The 17,863-nt window shown below is 50.0% G+C and overlaps 1 protein-coding gene across 2 annotated transcripts in view; it reads left to right on the top strand.

The window, feature by feature from the left end:
- Positions 1–17,863, top strand: part of XG (Xg glycoprotein (Xg blood group)) — a 33,414-nt gene continuing 15,551 nt past the window's right edge. The window contains exons 1-4 of one of the 2 annotated variants that reach the window (XM_082718765.1): positions 1–383; positions 9,851–9,892; positions 11,423–11,446; positions 13,235–13,297. In XM_082718765.1, the coding sequence (XP_082574891.1) occupies positions 323–383; positions 9,851–9,892; positions 11,423–11,446; positions 13,235–13,297 (190 nt within the window). In that variant the 5' untranslated portion in view covers positions 1–322. The remainder of the gene's footprint in view (positions 384–9,850; positions 9,893–11,422; positions 11,447–13,234; positions 13,298–17,863) is intronic. The other variant, XM_082718766.1, reaches the window with a different exon arrangement.

The raw sequence follows: 17,863 nt of genomic DNA, 5'->3' as shown, positions 1-17,863 counted from the left end.
GTGGTGCGTGTTTCCCTGCCGTGCAGAGCGTCGGCCAGCCAGCCCTGCTCTGGGGAGGCCCGGGGCGACCTCCGGCGTGCACACACGGGCCTCACCCGCCCAGGCTGTGGGGTTTTTCAACTGAGCACGGGCCCCATTAGCTTTTGGCAAAGGGATTGCAACCGGGTGCAGACTTTCCGCTTGGAACTTGGCCTCCCTTCCTTCCAAGCTGGGAGACAGGAAGTCAACACACACACGGAGGGTGGGGTTCGGAGGCCGGATCTCACGCGCACCGCCGCTGGGCTGTGGCCGTCCAGGAGGCTCCTTCCTGCTGCCGCCAAGGATGGAGAGCCGCTGGGGCCTCCTCTGGGTCTCGGTGCTGGGCTTCCTGGCGCACGTGCAAGGTAAGAGCCGACTCGGCCCCGAGGGAGAGCGGCCGTGGGTGCTGTCTGGGTCCTTCTCAAAACTCCTTCCTGAGCTGCTTCTGCTGAAAAACCGGGAGAAGCTGCCAGACGCGATTAGAGGATACGGGACTGGTGGATTTTGAGAGAGCCGAGGGGACAGCCGGTGACTCTGGAGTCAGGAACCCAGACCCAGAACAGCAGAACACAGGCCCACAGTGCTGGGAAGCAAGCAGCGCTCTGGGCCGTTCCGCTCTGCCTTTCCAACACGGCCCTCCTCCTCCTCCGTGATTTAAGCTCAATGCAGGGGGCACAGGGTCTTTTCAAGTCCTGGGTCCCGATGGAAAAGATCAGTTCGGCCGATTTTCATCGGGTAAACCCAGAGCTGGCACGCGGGTTTGGATTCTGCGGCTTCTTGGAAAAAGGAGAGCTTTCTTGGTTGCAAAAGAAAAGCCGTGGGAGTTGTTTACGCCCGGAGCTGCCACTGGAGATCGCGGCTGCTGCGTCCCAGATGCAGGGAGGGGTGGGGAGGGGGTGTTTGTTTGTAGGAGGGTGTGGCAGGAGGCTCTTTGGGAACGGGTTAGGAACCCAGGAGCTACGGGACTGAAACAGCCCCTCTGTGTCGTGGTGTCCTTGCAAGCAAGGGGACGGGGGACGAGGGTGGGTTGGCACATGCTGTAGGTTAGGAAGGCAGAATTATGTTCCCACGTCCCCGTCGTGGTGCGGCCTGTTTTTCCTGTTCGGGGTGTGTTCAGGGACGGGGGCGTAGGTTGTCTGGGGGCCGGTGGGAAGGTGAGGGTCAGCTGACGATCTCCGCCGGGACGCGACACATTGCGGAGCTCCTGGGAGCAGGGACAGGCCCGTCCCCACATTCATCCTAGCAGGGGCTGGAGGGCAGAGGCTGGTTTTAACACGGAGCTGCCCAGCGGCAGACCCAGCCTGACCTCCAGGAAAGCACGTCCCAGGGTTGATGTCGTCACCGTGCGGGGACAGCGGGAGGCTCAGCAAACCCCTTGGGACAGTGAGACCTGCACGGTGCCGTGCATCTGATGCTTCAGGGACGAGGGGGCCAAATTCCTTCAGGAGCCACTCAGTTCCTCAGGCTTTGGTGGGAACGTTCTCTGGGTTAGGCTGTGGCCCATGAGCACCAAATTCCTTCCGTGACGGCCTCGTGTCCTGTACCCCAGGCACGCATCAGCCTCCCAGCCCCATGATGGGGCCCCGCTTGCCGCCGCCTTAGAGACGGCTACACTGAGGCACGGGGTGGGGTTCGATCACGGGCCCGAGGTTCTGCCGTCGGGAAGCAGAAGCAGAAATGAAACTTGCCAAGGCCAGCTTGCGGTTTGTTTCTGTTCTGTCGAGAAAGAAGGAAGGTCCTATCTTTATGCATGTTTCCCCCCTGAACGTACCGTGTCTTGTATATATGTTACTATAACGTCTTATTATCTTACGGTGCTGCACCCAGCTCTGTGGGGCGTTGTGGTTGGCTGATACGTGGAGAGTGGGATCCGTGCCCGAGGCAACAGGCCAGGCCACGCTGGGCCACGGGACTCCACCCCACGCTGAAGGCACCCCAGAACCAACCAACCAAGAGTCTCCCTTAATTCTGCCTCGTTCCTCGTGGACCCTCAATGACGTTTGATCTAGCTGATCTCTGGGTGTGAAGGCCAAGCCCTAGATGAGGCGTTTAAGCCTGTCTCCTTTCAGCCGAACCTGCCCAGCTATGTAGGGCAGTGGTTCTCCGCCGTGTTGTGCAGAGTCATCTGGGAGGGAGCTGGATTAAAGATGCCATGTAAGGTGCTGCCCCCTTGATAGGCGTCTTTGGTATGTGGGTGGGGCTTGGGACCTGTAGGTTCAGAAGCACCCAGAGTCATGCTGTGCAGAGTCAGGGCTCCGTGGGACGGATGATGAGTAAGCACCAGGCTATCTGGCTTACCCTTGGGTGGAGACCCATGGATCCGTGGCACAAGGGGCCAGCTGCTCTGGGGTTCCCCGTTCAACCGTGCGTCCACAGCCAGCACAGCCAGGCCGGAAGGGACATGCCCCAGGCAGACACGCTGCAGCCCGCCGTTCTCCATGGGGGCTGCTTTGTCCCCAGGGGACACTGGACAATATCTAGAGTCATGTTTGGTGGTCACGCCTGTGAGTGGGTCAGGTGGTGTCCTCAAACGGGTGGAGGCCAAGGAGGCCACCCCATGTCTGCTGCATATGTCAGAAAGGGATCCAGCCCCAAATGTTGCTGGAGCCCAGGTTGGGAAATTTTATGTTAGCAGGAGAGTCTCCATCAGCCTGAGTCTGACGTATGGATCTAGGTATTATCCACCTGATGTCTGTCCACCAATACATATGTACATTTATCTGTCCATCCATCCATCCATCCATGATTTATGTATCCATCCATCCATTGACCTATCCATCCATCCATCATTTGTTTCTATCCATCCATCTATTCTTCTATCCATCCATCCATCTGTCCATCTATCCATCCATCCACCCACCCATCTATCTATCCATCCATCCATCCATCCATCCATCCATGATTTATGTATCCATCCATCCATTGACCTATCCATCCATCCATCATTTGTTTCTATCCATCCATCTATTCTTCTATCCATCCATCCATCTGTCCATCTATCCATCCATCCACCCACCCATCTATCTATCCATCCATCCATCCATCCATCCATCCATGATTTATGTATCCATCCATCCATTGACCTATCCATCCATCCATCATTTATGTTTCTATCCATCCGTCCATCCATCCATCCATCTATCCATCCATCCATCCATTGACCTATCCATCCACCCAACCATCCATCTATCCATCCATCCATCCATCCATCCATCTACCCATTGCACCATTTATCTAACTATCCATCCATCCACCTATCTATCTACAATCATTGTCCTTATCATCATCATAAATCTATAGACTCCAATCTATTTTAAGGAATTGCCTCACAGGACTGTGGAGCTGGCAAGTCCAAAACCTTCAGGGCAGTTTAGCAACTCAGCTAGGATATAACACTGCCGTGTGGAGTCTGACTCCCTTCTTCTCCAGGAAACCTCAATCATTGCATTTACGGCCTTCAACAGATGCAGGAGACCCACACATTACCGACGGTGATGGGCTTTCCCAGTATGCGACTGCAGATGTCAGTCCCATTGACAGCATACCAGCACAGTGACATCTACACTAGCGTTTGACCCAATATCCGGGCACTGAAGCCTGTCCACATTGACACAAAATATGAAACTTTAGGGATGTTTTCATGTTTCTACTTCCACTGCTTGAGACACCAAGTCTGCAGGTTTTCTGGAGGGTTCCAATGTGCCTGTCCTCAGCCCTCGGGGTCTCCTGCAGCTCTGTCGTCAGAAATAACTCCTGTGTTTGTTTCTGGTGCTAGAGTGGAGCGGAGCCAGGTCTGTTAAATCTTGTAGCATACCCACTTTCCCTATGACCTTGAGCTACACCCTTGAAGAAGGTGTCCCTCTGGTGAGGACAGCTGCTGTAGAAATTGCTACATTCTTGAGAACGGAGGTGGCAAAGCTCGCAAAGCCTTGTGCCTTCTGCTGTGAGTGTTCAGACGGGTTTCCCAGGCGACCCTGGAGCAAACCATTCTCAAAAGTTCTCCCAAAACTTTTTCTACTGGTAGTTGGTTTTTATCCTTGTGGATCCCAATAAAATATGGTCTGGACAGATGGTGATCCCCAGGGGAGGTAGTTGGAGAACTTTGCTTGGTGGTGTTCATCAGAATTGGAGGGGGTAGGGTTAAGACGCAGTCTCCCACCGCACCATCCATTCCTGGAGCCCCACTCTGGATGCATTCCTGGATTTGTAGGTGGTCCTCCTGTGTCGGGAATTCGGTGAGCTCCTGCCGCTTACCCAGGTCACGAGGGAAGCATCTAGTGTCCCCACCCCGATGACGTCTCTTGTTTTCAAGGCTCCCAAAGCTAACTTCCCTCCTACTCATGGGAAGAAACAGCCTAGGGCTCTTCTTTGGCTCTTCTTTTCTTGAAGAGGGTGACGATCTCTCAGATCCTGGGAGGGTCCGTGACCTGGACAGAGCTGAGAGGAAGGACGTCTGCAGAGTAGGGTCCCCAGGGCCAACAGCTCCAACACCCCCTGGGACCTGCTGAGAAAGATAGTCTCAGCCTCACCCAGACCTGCTGAACCAGAATCTGCTCCTAAGAGGATTATGGGCTGATACGCATGCCCTTGAGGGTCTGAAAGGCGTGGAGACTGAAGTTCTGAGGCTGAGGAATGTCCGTGGCCTGTCCTCGTGCAGCTCCGCTGAAAATCTCCTTTCTTTCCCTGCTAGGACTGGGGCCACGTGAGGGCCTCCCGTCCATCCTAGCAGAATGTCTGTGGTCATTCCATGGTTTAAGTCTGTTACAGGCTGAACTGTGTCCCCTCAAAATTCATAGGATGCAGCCTTAAGCCCACGATCTCAGAATGGGGTTGTATTTGAAGGTGGGGGTCTTGAGAGATGGAATTACAGTAAAATGAGGTCACTAGGGTGGCCCCCATCCCATAGGACTGGGGTCCCTCTAAGAAGAGGGGGTGCGGACAGGCGCAGAAGGGTGGCCGTGTGAGCACACAGGGTCTACACGCCCAGGAGGGAGGCCTCAGGAGGCATCAGCCTCCACCGTCCAGGACTGGGTGGGAAGCCCACAGCCCGCAGCCTCAGTCTCTCCGAGAAGCTGGAGAGAAATGCCTTTCTCAGGCACACCCTGAGCTGTGGTAGCACAGGCTGTGTGTTACCCACATCCTCGGAGGTCTTTGTGCACATGTCCCTCTGGGAAGGTCTTGGACACAGCTTCCGATATTGCCTTGTCGGACAGTCTGCATTTCACGACGTACGTCTTGCCTTTCATCACCAATGACCATCCCTTAGTCTCTTGTGACCAAGTACTTTCCCTTCCTGGGACCGTGCATGTTGTTAGGGTGGTGGGGTTTCATCCAGAGGGGACCTGGGGATGTTAGGAACCAGGACAACTGGTTGACCTTGCAGGAGATGTTCCACTGCCCTGAGCTGCAGGATCAGGAGGGTGGCATGGGGCTCCAGGGACCACCATCTCATCTCCATAGAGGGTCTGCACTGGTGTCCCTGGACAGAGAGTCCCTCCTGGTGTCCCTGCACGGGCACGCAGCTGTGCAGCCTGAGAACCCAGCCCTCTTGCGTAACCCTTGCTGCTGCAGGAAAACAGAAACCTTGGAAGCACCCCAAAACTCTTACAGATTTAGGCACAGCTGTTCCAGAGGAAGCGGAGCCCGGAGCGGCGATGCACCCCCCACCCACCTGCGGACCGCACCCCGGGCTCCTGATCACTGTCCGTGCAAACCTAATACACGCGCTGTTAATTTTCCCTATCCTGGAGAAGAGCTCCGAAAATAAGCGTTCTGTACATTTATATAGATATTTTTAAGAACAATGGAGCCGATGGAAAGGATTGGCCTGGGGAAAGTCAGGATTGGCTCTCTGGGCATTCCCGCTCCAGCGACGCCTCCAGAGAGGGGAAGCATCAAGGAAGGGAACGCGTCCTACAGACGGGAGCCCTGGGGAGGCAAGCGTTGGGCGGCAACTGACCCCGAAGTTTGCTTTTAGTTAGCCCCGCAACTCGGGGAAATCAGTCAAACCCTACGTGAAGAAGCAACGCATACATTCCCGGACCGGATGTGGATACAGTAGAGAGTCAGGATTTCCGTGGTTGCAGGGGGAGCTCCGGCGTGGGCTTGGGCGTGGCTCCTGGCTCGCGGGGAGGTCCGTCGCGGCCCCGCGGGCAAGGGGGACCCTCGCGGCATCGGGGTGCCGTGATGATTCTTCCAAGTGCGGTCCTGCTGTTTGAGGATTCCGTGGGTTATATGGCCTCAAGGGTCCATGTCGTAGCTGAGAAATTCAGGGCATGCAGACGGCACGAGGGAACAGCGCGAGTCTCAGGGTCGACGGGGGTTGGCGTTTCAACTTTGGTTCCTGGGTCCTGGAGACAACCGTTCTTCTCCAGTAGCTACTCAAAGACCCCAAATAGCTTTTTTTTTTTTTTTTTTTGGTGGAGGGAGGGGGCTGCTGCGTATAACGCTGACCATCAGCCTCCCGACCAGCGTGAGCCACCGTAAGCCCACATCCCCGGGATCCCAGCGGATCACCAGCATCACAACCCCAGGACACATGATGCTGCTTCCCCCCAACCCAGGTCCCGGATCCAGCACATGTGGGTTTGATTAAAAGTCCCCGAGCTCGCTCAGCAAAAGGAGAAAACAGATGAGAAACAGGTCTTGGGACATGAGCCGCGTCATGTGCTCCGAGTGGAAAATAATGCCGACGGCCTCATGAGCACCGTCCCTCCCTCCCTGGGTGTCTCCCCAGGAGTGGCCTCGTCAGCCCGAGTGAGCTCCCAGCCCAGCTAGGATCTGGACTGCATGGGGACCCTTGCCACGCCTTGGCCACAGCCCCTCCGGAGAGCGCTGGGTGCCTGGCCAGTTCCCCCTGCCTCGCAGGAGTGGACGGTCCCTCCATGGGCACCTGATGCTGGCCAGAGTCCACAGCTGATGCAAGAGGTCCTGGGGACCCTCCCCTGCATGCATGCATGAGTTCTGTTTTCACACCAGCCTTGGCAGGGCAATCCCCACATTTGCAGATGTGGCTGCCTCATGGCCCCTTTCCACCCACCAGAGCTCCGGATGCACATGCATCTGGGCCAAGGCGTTGCTAAGAAGGGAGGAGGCACAGAGCTAGGGAGGTTTGCAAAGGCATCGAGGGGGCTCCGTGGCCATGCATGCAGAGGTGGCTGTCAGGAATCCTACATCCCACGCATGGGGTTCCCGCCCTCTGGGCGCAGGCATTCAGAGAGGCGGGTCCGCGGTTGGGCTGGGCAATCCGGGCAGATAACACAGAGGCCTTTGCTTATCTGGGACAACAGGTGTGGTCGAGGCCTTGGGAGCAGTTTGCTGGGTGTGGGGTTATGGTAGGGGTGCCTGGAACTTTGGGGAGGAGGCCCCGGTACAGCAGGGCCATGGTCGTTCCTGAACAGCAGTGCCTGCCCCAGGGGTTTGCCCACGGGAGCCGCACGGAAGGGGGTGCGCGTCCCCAGCCACCCTGCAAAGGGGTTGATGAGCAGCCCTGTGCGTCCACCCTGGATGAAGGTGGCCAGAGCGAGCCTCGGGGGCAGCAGATGGGGCCAGGCTGTTCCTGCGCGAGCAACAGGCAGCGGCTATAACAAAGCACACCCTGGGCGGGCAGGCGGGCGCGCGCGTGTGGAGGGACTGCGCCTCCAACAGTGGGAAGTGGATCTGTGCGACTGTTTCTGGCGGGGGGCACGTCTCCCCCCCCACCCCGGGGCCTCCCGTGTGGACCATGGGACCTGCTGCTGGGTGCACCCCGGCCTCCAGGCCCCTCAGAGGCGTGTGCTTAGCCAGCAAAGCTTGCTGCACAGGGAGGCCACCCAGCGTGCAGGGGTCACCCTGTCCTCAATGCCCGGTCTCCTTTGTGGAGTGCGCGGCTGCGGCGGAGGCTGCCCGAGGGTCCAGCGTGATTCTGACTTTACCCATTAGGCCTCCGGAAACCAGCTCCTGGTCTGTGGTCACCGGGGGTCTGGGGACGGGGCTGCAGAGCGGCTGCCGGTGGGTCTCCTGTGCAGAAAGAGAGTGCAATGTTCTGGACCTGGAGGCAGGTGGTCACTCCTTCCCCGCACCCCGGAGGAACGCGCTCTGTGCCGCCCTAGTGTGCGCGTTTAATGGGCAGATTCTCTCCCTGTAGCTGTTTGCTTGCCAAAAAAAAAAAAAAAAAAAAATCATCGCCCAAAAAGGGGAGTCAAATGGGCCCCAAGTGGGAACATCCTCTGATCACCTTCTTATAATTTTGGGAGCAGCAAAAGGGGCAAAGCCAAGCGAGAAGGAGAGTCTCCGTGAGCAGGAGAGGAGTTTGGGGCAGCCGGGGGGCCACCCTCTGTGGATTTGAAAGATCTGGGGTTTTCTCTAGAGAAAATGCACATGGATAAGGGTCGCCGGGTGAAGGAACACACACGGTGAATTCCAGAGAGTTTTGCCTGACGTGGTGCCCAGCACCAGTACTCCTCCCGCAGGGACCTAGTAAGTCCCCACACCTGGAGACCCCACACTCCCTGCCTGTCCTACGCACAATGATGCACCCAGAGCGTCTCCAAGGTGAACCAGCGAAAAAGCAGAAATAAGGTCTTAGCTCCTGCCCAGATCCCAGATTTCCTTCCCCGTTTCCCCAGCAAACCAGAAAGCCTCAGAACTGTCTGAGCTCCAGGAGGAGGAGGGCCCGGTTCAGAGAGCTTTGCGAAGGCTTCCGGCGGTGGGGGGCGGGGGGGAGGTCCTGGAGAGCGAGGGGTTGCTTTGTGGCCGGGCCGGGCGTGCACACCCGTGTGTCGGAGCACAGAAAGGAAAAGACCCCAGAAATCTGCCCATGCGTGTCCCGGGCAACCCAGAAATGGGGCTCGGGACCAGCTCCTGGGGACGGTGTCTCGCCAAATGCCAGCAGCGCCTCCCGGCAGAGGTCAGGGAAGGCTTTGTTGTCAGGCCCGGTTTGCAAAGTGAAAGTAACACCGGAGCTGTCTCGCTCGGCAGGGGGAGGCTTGAGCTCGGGGTTAAATAGCAGAAAACAGCTGGTTTTTGTGTCCCTTTCACAGTTGGGGCAGGGACGTGTCCCAAACGGTGGCTTTCGGGAGCAGAGGGACGAGCACCGTGAAGCTGGCTAGTCCCGGTGGTGGCCGTTTTGGGCTGTTGTAAAGCTCTTTGTACGGCTCTGACGGCCTTGTGTGCGGGCTGGGCTAACTGCTTTTGGCCCCATGGACAATGTCCATTTCTCTCCCTGGAGGGGAGGTTACTTACTTTGCCTCATATGTGCTGCTGTCTGACTACGGGGGTGTTTCATTCTCCTACGGCTCCTACATCAACAGCTCCCCCACCCCCTCCTCCGGGAAGACCTCCAGGTATGCTCACCTAAGAAGTGCATGGCCCGCTGCCTCTCTTTTTCTCCCTTTCAGGGTGCTCACGCACCTTGTCCCCCTGAAACAGCGGGGAGGCAGGGCTGATCGGGTTCACTGGCGCCTGCCCAGCGCCCAGCGGTGTTTGCAGAGTGCACGGGAGCTCGGCGTGTTGGAAACACTCCCGTGGTCCACTCGGGAGCTGGAAGGAGTTGAGATCCTGGGACGATGCCGTCCTCCTTGAAGACAGAGACAGCGTCAGGGTCTCCCAGAAGCTGCATCTTGGGTAAAGGGCCTCGGCTGCTGGGAAAGACAAGATACCCGTTGGACAACCCCACGGGGAGGTGGAGACGCTCCGACCGTCCGCTGAGCTCTCGCCGTGGGCTGACCTCTAAGCCGAGGCTCCTGTCTGATTAGCGTGGACGCACGGGGCAAGGGGACCCGCCAGCAGCCAGGAGCCCGGGCCCCTGACGCCTCCCGTCTGTGCCACTTAACGCCCTCTGTGTCCCCCACAGGTCAGCGTGACTTCGATTTGGCCGATGCTCTCGACGACCCTGGTGAGTGACCATAGTTCTTGGGGGCTTTACTTCTGCAGCAGCTTGGCGGTTGCTTGGGGGGACCCTTCCCCAGTGGATTTTGCATCTGCCTCCATTGACAGGGCTGCTTGCTTTCCCCGGAAAGGGGGCATGGGGTTGCAGAGACCCCCACGCCCTGTCTTCACCACCTTTGAGCCCACCTGCCCGTTCTTGCTGCCAGAAAGCTGACTATTTGGCTCCTGGACCATGTAGGAGGGTCTGGATTCGGGTGTAGCTGGGCAGCAGGGGTGTGCCAAGGTGGGGACTCTGTTTCCCCCGTGAGGCTGCACTGGGGTCCTCAGGCTTTAGTGCCTCCGGTGTGCACCGCTGGGAGGTCAGGGTAGCCCCCCAGGGTAGATGGTTGCCGCCCCCGGTGAGGGCATCGGGTGGCATCTTCCAAAGGTGAGCCTGAGCGGCAGATATGAGGGGAAGGAAAACTCGGAGAAGGGGCACGTGGCTGTGGGAAGGGGCCGGGCTGCGGGTCACTGGAAGCAGCGCTGGCAGAGGACCCCGCCATTCCCGTCCTGGGGAGATGCTTATGACAGGGACACGCAGGGACTCAAATGTCCACACGTGCGTGCTCGTGGACAGCCGTGCACGGGGGCAGCAGAGCCATTCACCGTGGCTGGAAGGTGTGCGACCACGGTCCATGCACGGAGGGAGTCTGGTGCAGCCCTGGCAAGGGAAGACCGCTGGCTCCTGCCTGCCGGTGGGTGGACCGTGAGGACATGTGATGCAAACTGCAGGGGGCAGTTCGAGCACGTGGCCTCGTCTGCTTGAAAGCAGCCCGGCCACTGTGCACCGCCGCGGTCCCTCCGTGCTTGCTCAGCCCTGTCCTCCCCCCTCTGAGCTCCTGTCCCCGCCGTCTGCACATGCAGACCTCACACCCAGGCTCACCCAGACTGTGCTTTGCACCGCTGAGCACGGCTCGCCCGATGTCCAGGTCCCCAAAGGCTGGCCTCGAGGTCATGCAATCGCCTGGGGAGCTGTACGCATCCCCGTTCCACTCTCCCGGACACGTGGGCACTCGGCGTTTGTTGAATGAACAAACACGCACGTGAAAGGAGGAGACAGAAGCAGCGTTGTGGGAGCAGAAGGCGTCTCCGTCTGCCTGTCTTTGCATCCCCTGCCTCTGCCCACCATAGACGTGGCCACGTTCCTGGTGGAAGGCGGCCACGGGCCCTGGAGGCTCTCGGCTCAGTCGGCCTTTGTGCAAAGCGTCTGTCCCTCACCTCCAGAAAGGCTTTGCTCTAAGTTGTGTGCTTAAGAGCCGAGCGGACCCCCTCAGATTTCCTCCCACGATGCCAGCCTGGCACAGCCCCCGGGGAAGACGGGGAGGTACGGGCCCTGAGCAGCATTCTGTCTGCACCCCCTTCCCCAAATGCACGTGTTCCAACACGTTCTGTTCCCTGCCTTCCAGTTTTCACCTTTTGGGAGGGTGTGCACGGTTCCTTGTGGGGACTCGGGCCCATCCTCCGGGCTCACCGGTTTGCGTCCCCTCTGTGTCCGCAGAGCCCACCAAGAAGCCGAACTCAGGTGAGTCGGAACCCATGGCGTCCAGGTGTCTCCGATGAGGCCGGCCGGCCAGCAGGAGCAGAGCGGCTCATCGTGCCAACCCGCGTGTCCGACGGCTACTGGGGCGCCGGTCTGGAACGTTCTCCCCATAAGAAAGAAAGAACGTCTGGTAGCCAGGACCTTTGGGGGTTGGGGGCTAACTAGATTCCAACGTGGGCACAGGGACCCATTGGGGTGTGTCGATTATGCCTCCGTAATACACACGGGATGTGTTTCAGACATTTTAATAATGTGATACATAATTAGCACGTAAGGAGGTCCCATGCGATATCCGTTCTTAAATTATATATAAGATAAATGATATGAAATAAATAATAATAAGCTATATAAAAAATAAATGGTATATATAAATGATACAAAATTAATAATGATAAATTATACATAAATGATATGAAATAATGATAAATTATACATAAAATAAATGATATATATAAATGATTCAAAATAAATAATGATAAATTATATATAAAATAAGTGATATATATAATATATATAAAACGATAAATGGTATATGAAATAAGTGATAAATGATATATAAAATAAATGATACATCACATAGTAAAAAAAAATATGGAATTATAACTAGTCTGTAGCACACGTACCATAAATGATAGCACATAGATTATTAAATTGTATATGATGGGCACCTGGGAGCCTGAGTCGGTTAACCTTCGACTTTTTGTTTCGGTTCAGGTCATGATCTCAAGGTCATGGGGTCGAGCCCCACATTGGGCTGGATGCTCAGGGTGGAGACTGCTTCAGATTCTTTTCTGTCCCCCGTCTTCACCCTCCCCTGCCCCCTCTCTCTCTCTAAAATAAACAAAGTGCTTTAAAACACAAATAAATAAATTGTACATAAAATAACTAATATGTTTATGTACCATATAATGAAATATAATAAATAATTATGCATATTATGTAGTACGTAATGTAGCACATATGACATATATGCAAATTAATGTATTTATATAATATATATGTAATTATACATAATATGTGGTATATATCATATAGCATATATCCTATATGTAAAGCAAACAGTATATTTAAATTATATAGCATGTAATTGTATATTATATACTATATATACGACACACAATATATATGTATCATATACATTATTAAATCATGCATAGAGTAAGTAATATATTTAGTATATTTATATAACAAAAATTTAACATACATTTGTATAGAATATAGCACATATCATAATTTCATATTTATTACCTATAAGTAATTACTATAGTTAAAATTAAAGAAAGAGAGAGATAACCAACAACCAGGAGAAGACCATGTTTAATAAGAAGCATTGACATCAATTTAAAAATACCCCAGGAGAATTTCTCTGCCTTTTTTTGGCTTTTTTTTTTGCTGCACACTGATCCTTACCATTAAGCCTGCACCTGTCGGCAACCTAGAACTCTGGTACCATCTTCACCATGGAAGCTAGCTTCTAGGAACAGCGTGTGTCCGTGCGCGTGCGTGTGTGTGTGTGTGTGCACGTGTGTGTGTGTGTGTGTGTGTGTGTATACACGCACCCTCGTGTGGTTTTCCCTTTAAGTTGCAGTTTTCAGATTTTACGTCTCTCGGCTCAGTCATGTCCAGGGGTCCGTGGCCATCTGTGACACCATGAGCCGCAAACGTGAATAAGACAGAAAATCGGGACTTGCACGACGTCCGTGTTGTATAGGCCGCTGGTGACAGGAGGCTGTTTCTCTGCGCTGAAAATGCAATGTCGTTTCCCCGCAGATCTCTACCCAAAGCCGAAACCGCCGTATCACCCGCAGCCCGGGATGCCAGACGACAGTGGAAGTAAGCCTTCTCAGCCCTCGGGCTCCCTTGCAGCTTGGTTCTCTGACACCTGCCTTGTCTTAATGGGGATGGGGGTCATCAGGCTGGTTTTGGAATAAGGAGCAGCTCAGCCTGCAGGAAACGGAGTTGTATTCCTAATCGGGAGGGGGCCGGAAGGTTAAATAATTTTATTTCCCCTTGCTCTGAGCTCTGGAAAATACCACATGCTCAGATGGTCTTGTATGTTCTCGGATGCATTTTTTTGATGCTGAGGACAAGTTCCTTTCCCACGTGTTTGCGGGGCTGCAAATTATGTCCTGTTCAACCCCCCCCCCCCGTGTGTGTCGTGCATTACAATTCATTTTTACCCTCCCTGTCTCCTTGGCTTTAAAAACCTGACAGACCCAGTTCCTGCAGATTTCCTAAAAATAAATAAGTAGATAAAATTAAAGGAAACATTGTCAGTAAAGTCCTTAATAATCGAGTAATGCCAAAAACCTAAAACCTGCCCAGAGTTTGAAAGAATTGTGATCCTTCTTTTATGTCCCTTTGTCGTCTTTGTCTGAGGAGAGCCTTGTTGTATTTTAAGTAATTTCATGATGAATTCAAGAGCTCGTACTTGGCAATAAGCTCTCTCTACCTGTGAACTCCCTTCGTATCTCCCCATCTCCCCATCAGAGCTAAACATAATACTGAATTTTATATAGAGTATTTCCTTCACTTTGCTTCATTTTGGTTTCTGCCGGATGTGTACACCTAAACGACCTATTTTGGGGGGATGATTTCCCTCTGATCACCTTCAGACATTCTGGCCTCCCTGACTTCCCATCTCTGCAACAACCAGTCTGTTTTCTGTTTCTACGACCTTCTCATTGCTTTGTTTTTCTTTTTGTTTAAATTCCACATATAGTGAGATGTATGGTCTTTGACTTGCTCTGTCTGACTTAGGTCACTCAGCATAATGCGCTCAGGTTCTAGCCATATGGTCACAGGTGGCAGGCTTTCCTTCTTTTCATGGCCAAGTAATATTTCATTATATCCATATCTGTTGTGATACATACATTACTTTGTGAAATATATATTACATACGGATACCATAGTTCTGTATCTGTATATGTTACTATATATTACATTGCAATGTACATATTACATATAGATACAATATATCTCTATCTGTATATATGGTAATAGATACATTACATTGCAATATACATATTTCACATAGATACCATGTATCTCTACCTGTATGTGTGATAATAGATACATTGCAATATACATATTGCACATAGATACAATATATCTCTATTTGTATATGTGGTAATAGATACATTATATTGTAGTAGGCATATTACATATAGATACAATGTATCTCTATCTGTATATGTGATAATATATACATTACATTGTACTATTCATATTACACATAGATATAATGTATCTTTATCTGTATATATAGTAATAGATACATTACATTGGAATATCCATATTACATATGGATACAATGTATCTCTATCTATATATGGTAATATACATATTACATTGCAATATACACATTACATATAGATACAATGTATCTCTATATATGGTAATAGATATGTTACATTGCAATATACATAGTACAAATAGACACAATATATCTCTATCTCTATATGTGGTAATGGATACATTACATTGCAATATACATGTTACATATAGATACAATATATCTCTGTATATATGGTAACAGATACATTACATTGCAATATACATGTTACATATAGATACAATGTATCTCTATCTGTATATGTGGTAACAGATACATTACATTGCAATATACATGTTACATATAGATACAATATATCTCTGTATATATGGTAACAGATACAATGTATCTCTATATATGGTAATAGATATGTTACATTGCAATATACATAGTACAAATAGACACAATATATCTCTCTGTATATGTGGTAATGGATATATTACATTGCAATATACATATTACATATAGATACAATATATCTCTGTATATATGGTAACAGATACATTACATTGCAATATACATATTACATATAGATACAATGTATCTCTATCTGTATAAGTGGTGACAGATACATTACATTGCAATATACATGTTACATTGTTTGCAACATATAAAAATTCTCTTTCAAACATACTACATATAGATACAATATATCTCTCTGTATACATTACATTGTAACATATACTACATTCTCTTTATCCGCTCGTCTATCAGTGGACATTGGAGGGTGCTTCCTTCTGTTGCCTATTGTGAATAATGCTTCAGGGAACATGGGGGTGCAGATATCTTTTCAAGACAGTAATTGTTTCCTGTAGATAAACACTCAGTACTGGAATTACTGGATCTCGGGGTATTTCTACTTTTAATATTTCGGAGGAACCTCCGTGCCGTTTTCCAGAGTGGCTGTACCAGCTTGCATTCCCACCATCAGTGCAGGAGGGTTCCCCTTTCTCCACATCCTCGCCAACAGCTGTCGTTTCTTGTGTTTTGCATAGTAGCCAACAGGTGTTATATAATCTCCAGTTTTTATTATGTTTGCACAGTCTGGATCAGAAGTAGACACTTGCATGGCACGGGATGATTTAGGAAAAAGGGCCGTCTGTTACTTCTGCAGGGATGGGCACATTTTTGACCAGGGGTCTGGACAAGAAACCCCAGACACAGACCCCAGGGAGGGTGGGAAGCTGAGGTTTGACCAGGGTTAGGTTGGAGCTCAGGGACCAAATTATGTCTCAGTACCTGAGAGAGGTCAGAGCCAGAGAACAGAGGGAAAGGAGCACACCACACAAGCAGGCTGGGGCGACCGGCTGTTCTCCTGGATAATAGCTAGTTCACTCTCAGCGTCCTGCAGTATTTATAAAAATAAGGTCCAAGTGTGCAAAGAAACACTTTACAAGTGTTGGGAAAATAGATGGATGTGGCTTGTGAGCTCAGGGTGCAAAGGATCCTTAGTTGAGCTACAAAACAACACCTACGCGTCCATCAGTGACATGGTGTGGGAGGCGGACCACGGAGCCCAGCGTCTCAACGCACAGCGTCCATGTGCATCACCATGAAGATGGCTCGCCAATGTGAGCAGAGTGGTTAAAAATGCTGAAGTGCATGTCAGAAGGTTGCTCAGATTGTAGATCTGAGATGTTCTCCCCACAAGAAAAAAGGTTCTGTAGCTGGTGTCTGTGGTGATGGGTGTTAACCAGATTCTGAAATGCGGAGAAATACCCCGTCGTCATGTTGTTCCCCTGAAACTGGTATAGTCTTGTACGTCGATTAAACCTCAGTAATACAAGTATTATTTATAGGACATATGTGTTATAATATAATATATAATTATAGAGCATATAGGTAGCTCACATGCAATATACATTCTTAAATTACATGAAATCAGTAACATATTTATATACCATATAACAAAAGACAATGTATATTATATACATTGGAGAGCATATATAATATGGCATATGTAATAAACATGTAAAGTAAATTATATATAATTTATATATTTATATATAAGATATATAATCTATATATAATATAAATATTTATATATATTTATATAATACAATTTATATACGATATAGTATATATAATTTACATTCATAATTTTATATAATAATTTATATAAATAATGTATATAATGTTTATATAATGTATATGTTATAATGCATATGTATATATACATATATACATGTATATGTATATATAATGTATAACATATAATGTACATGTTTATATAATGTATATGTTATATATAAAAATTTATATATTATATAATAGGCAATTATATATAATATTAATATAATATAATTACTAACAAATATAATATACATAATTATAATATAGTGGAAATATATAATAGCATATAACATATTATGTAGCATAGATGCTTCCTATAAAATAAATGATACATGCTGTATATTTATATATCATAGTACATATATAACACATAATGTATTATATGTATCATATACATTACTAAATTATATATAAAATAAATGTTATATTACATAATAAAATTTAGTACATGTTATTCAATAACACATATGTATTGTATTATATGGTATTTTATATATTATTTGATATGTCATATATATGAGATGTATATGTTATATATATGATGCACGATATGTGATATATAAATAAATATTATAGTTAAAATTAAAGAAAAAGAGAGAGAGATAACCAACAACCAGGAGAGGACTGTATTTAGTAAGAAAGCATTGAGGTCAATTTAAAAATAAACCAGGAGAATTTCTCTGCCTTTTTTGACTTTTTTTTTTTTTTGGCTGCACGCTGATCCTTACCATAAAGCCAGCCCCTGTCAACCTGGAGCTCTGGCACCGTCTTTGCCATGGAAGCTAGCTTCTAGGAACAGTGTGTGTGTGTGTGTGTGTGTGTGTGTGCACGTGTGTGTGTGTGTATGTGTGTGTGTGTGTGTACACGCACCCTTGTGTGGTTTTCCCTTTAAGTTGCAGTTTTCAGATTTTACGTCTCTCGGCTCAGTCATGTCCAGGGGTCCGTGGCCATCTGTGACACCGTGAGCCGCAAACGTGAATAAGACAGAAAAT

This window comes from Mustela nivalis, assembly GCF_964662115.1.
Source record: "Mustela nivalis genome assembly, chromosome: Y".
NCBI classification, from domain to species: domain Eukaryota; kingdom Metazoa; phylum Chordata; class Mammalia; order Carnivora; family Mustelidae; genus Mustela; species Mustela nivalis.
Note: the sequence above shows the minus strand (reverse complement) of the source record. Positions and strands in the feature narration are given on the sequence as shown.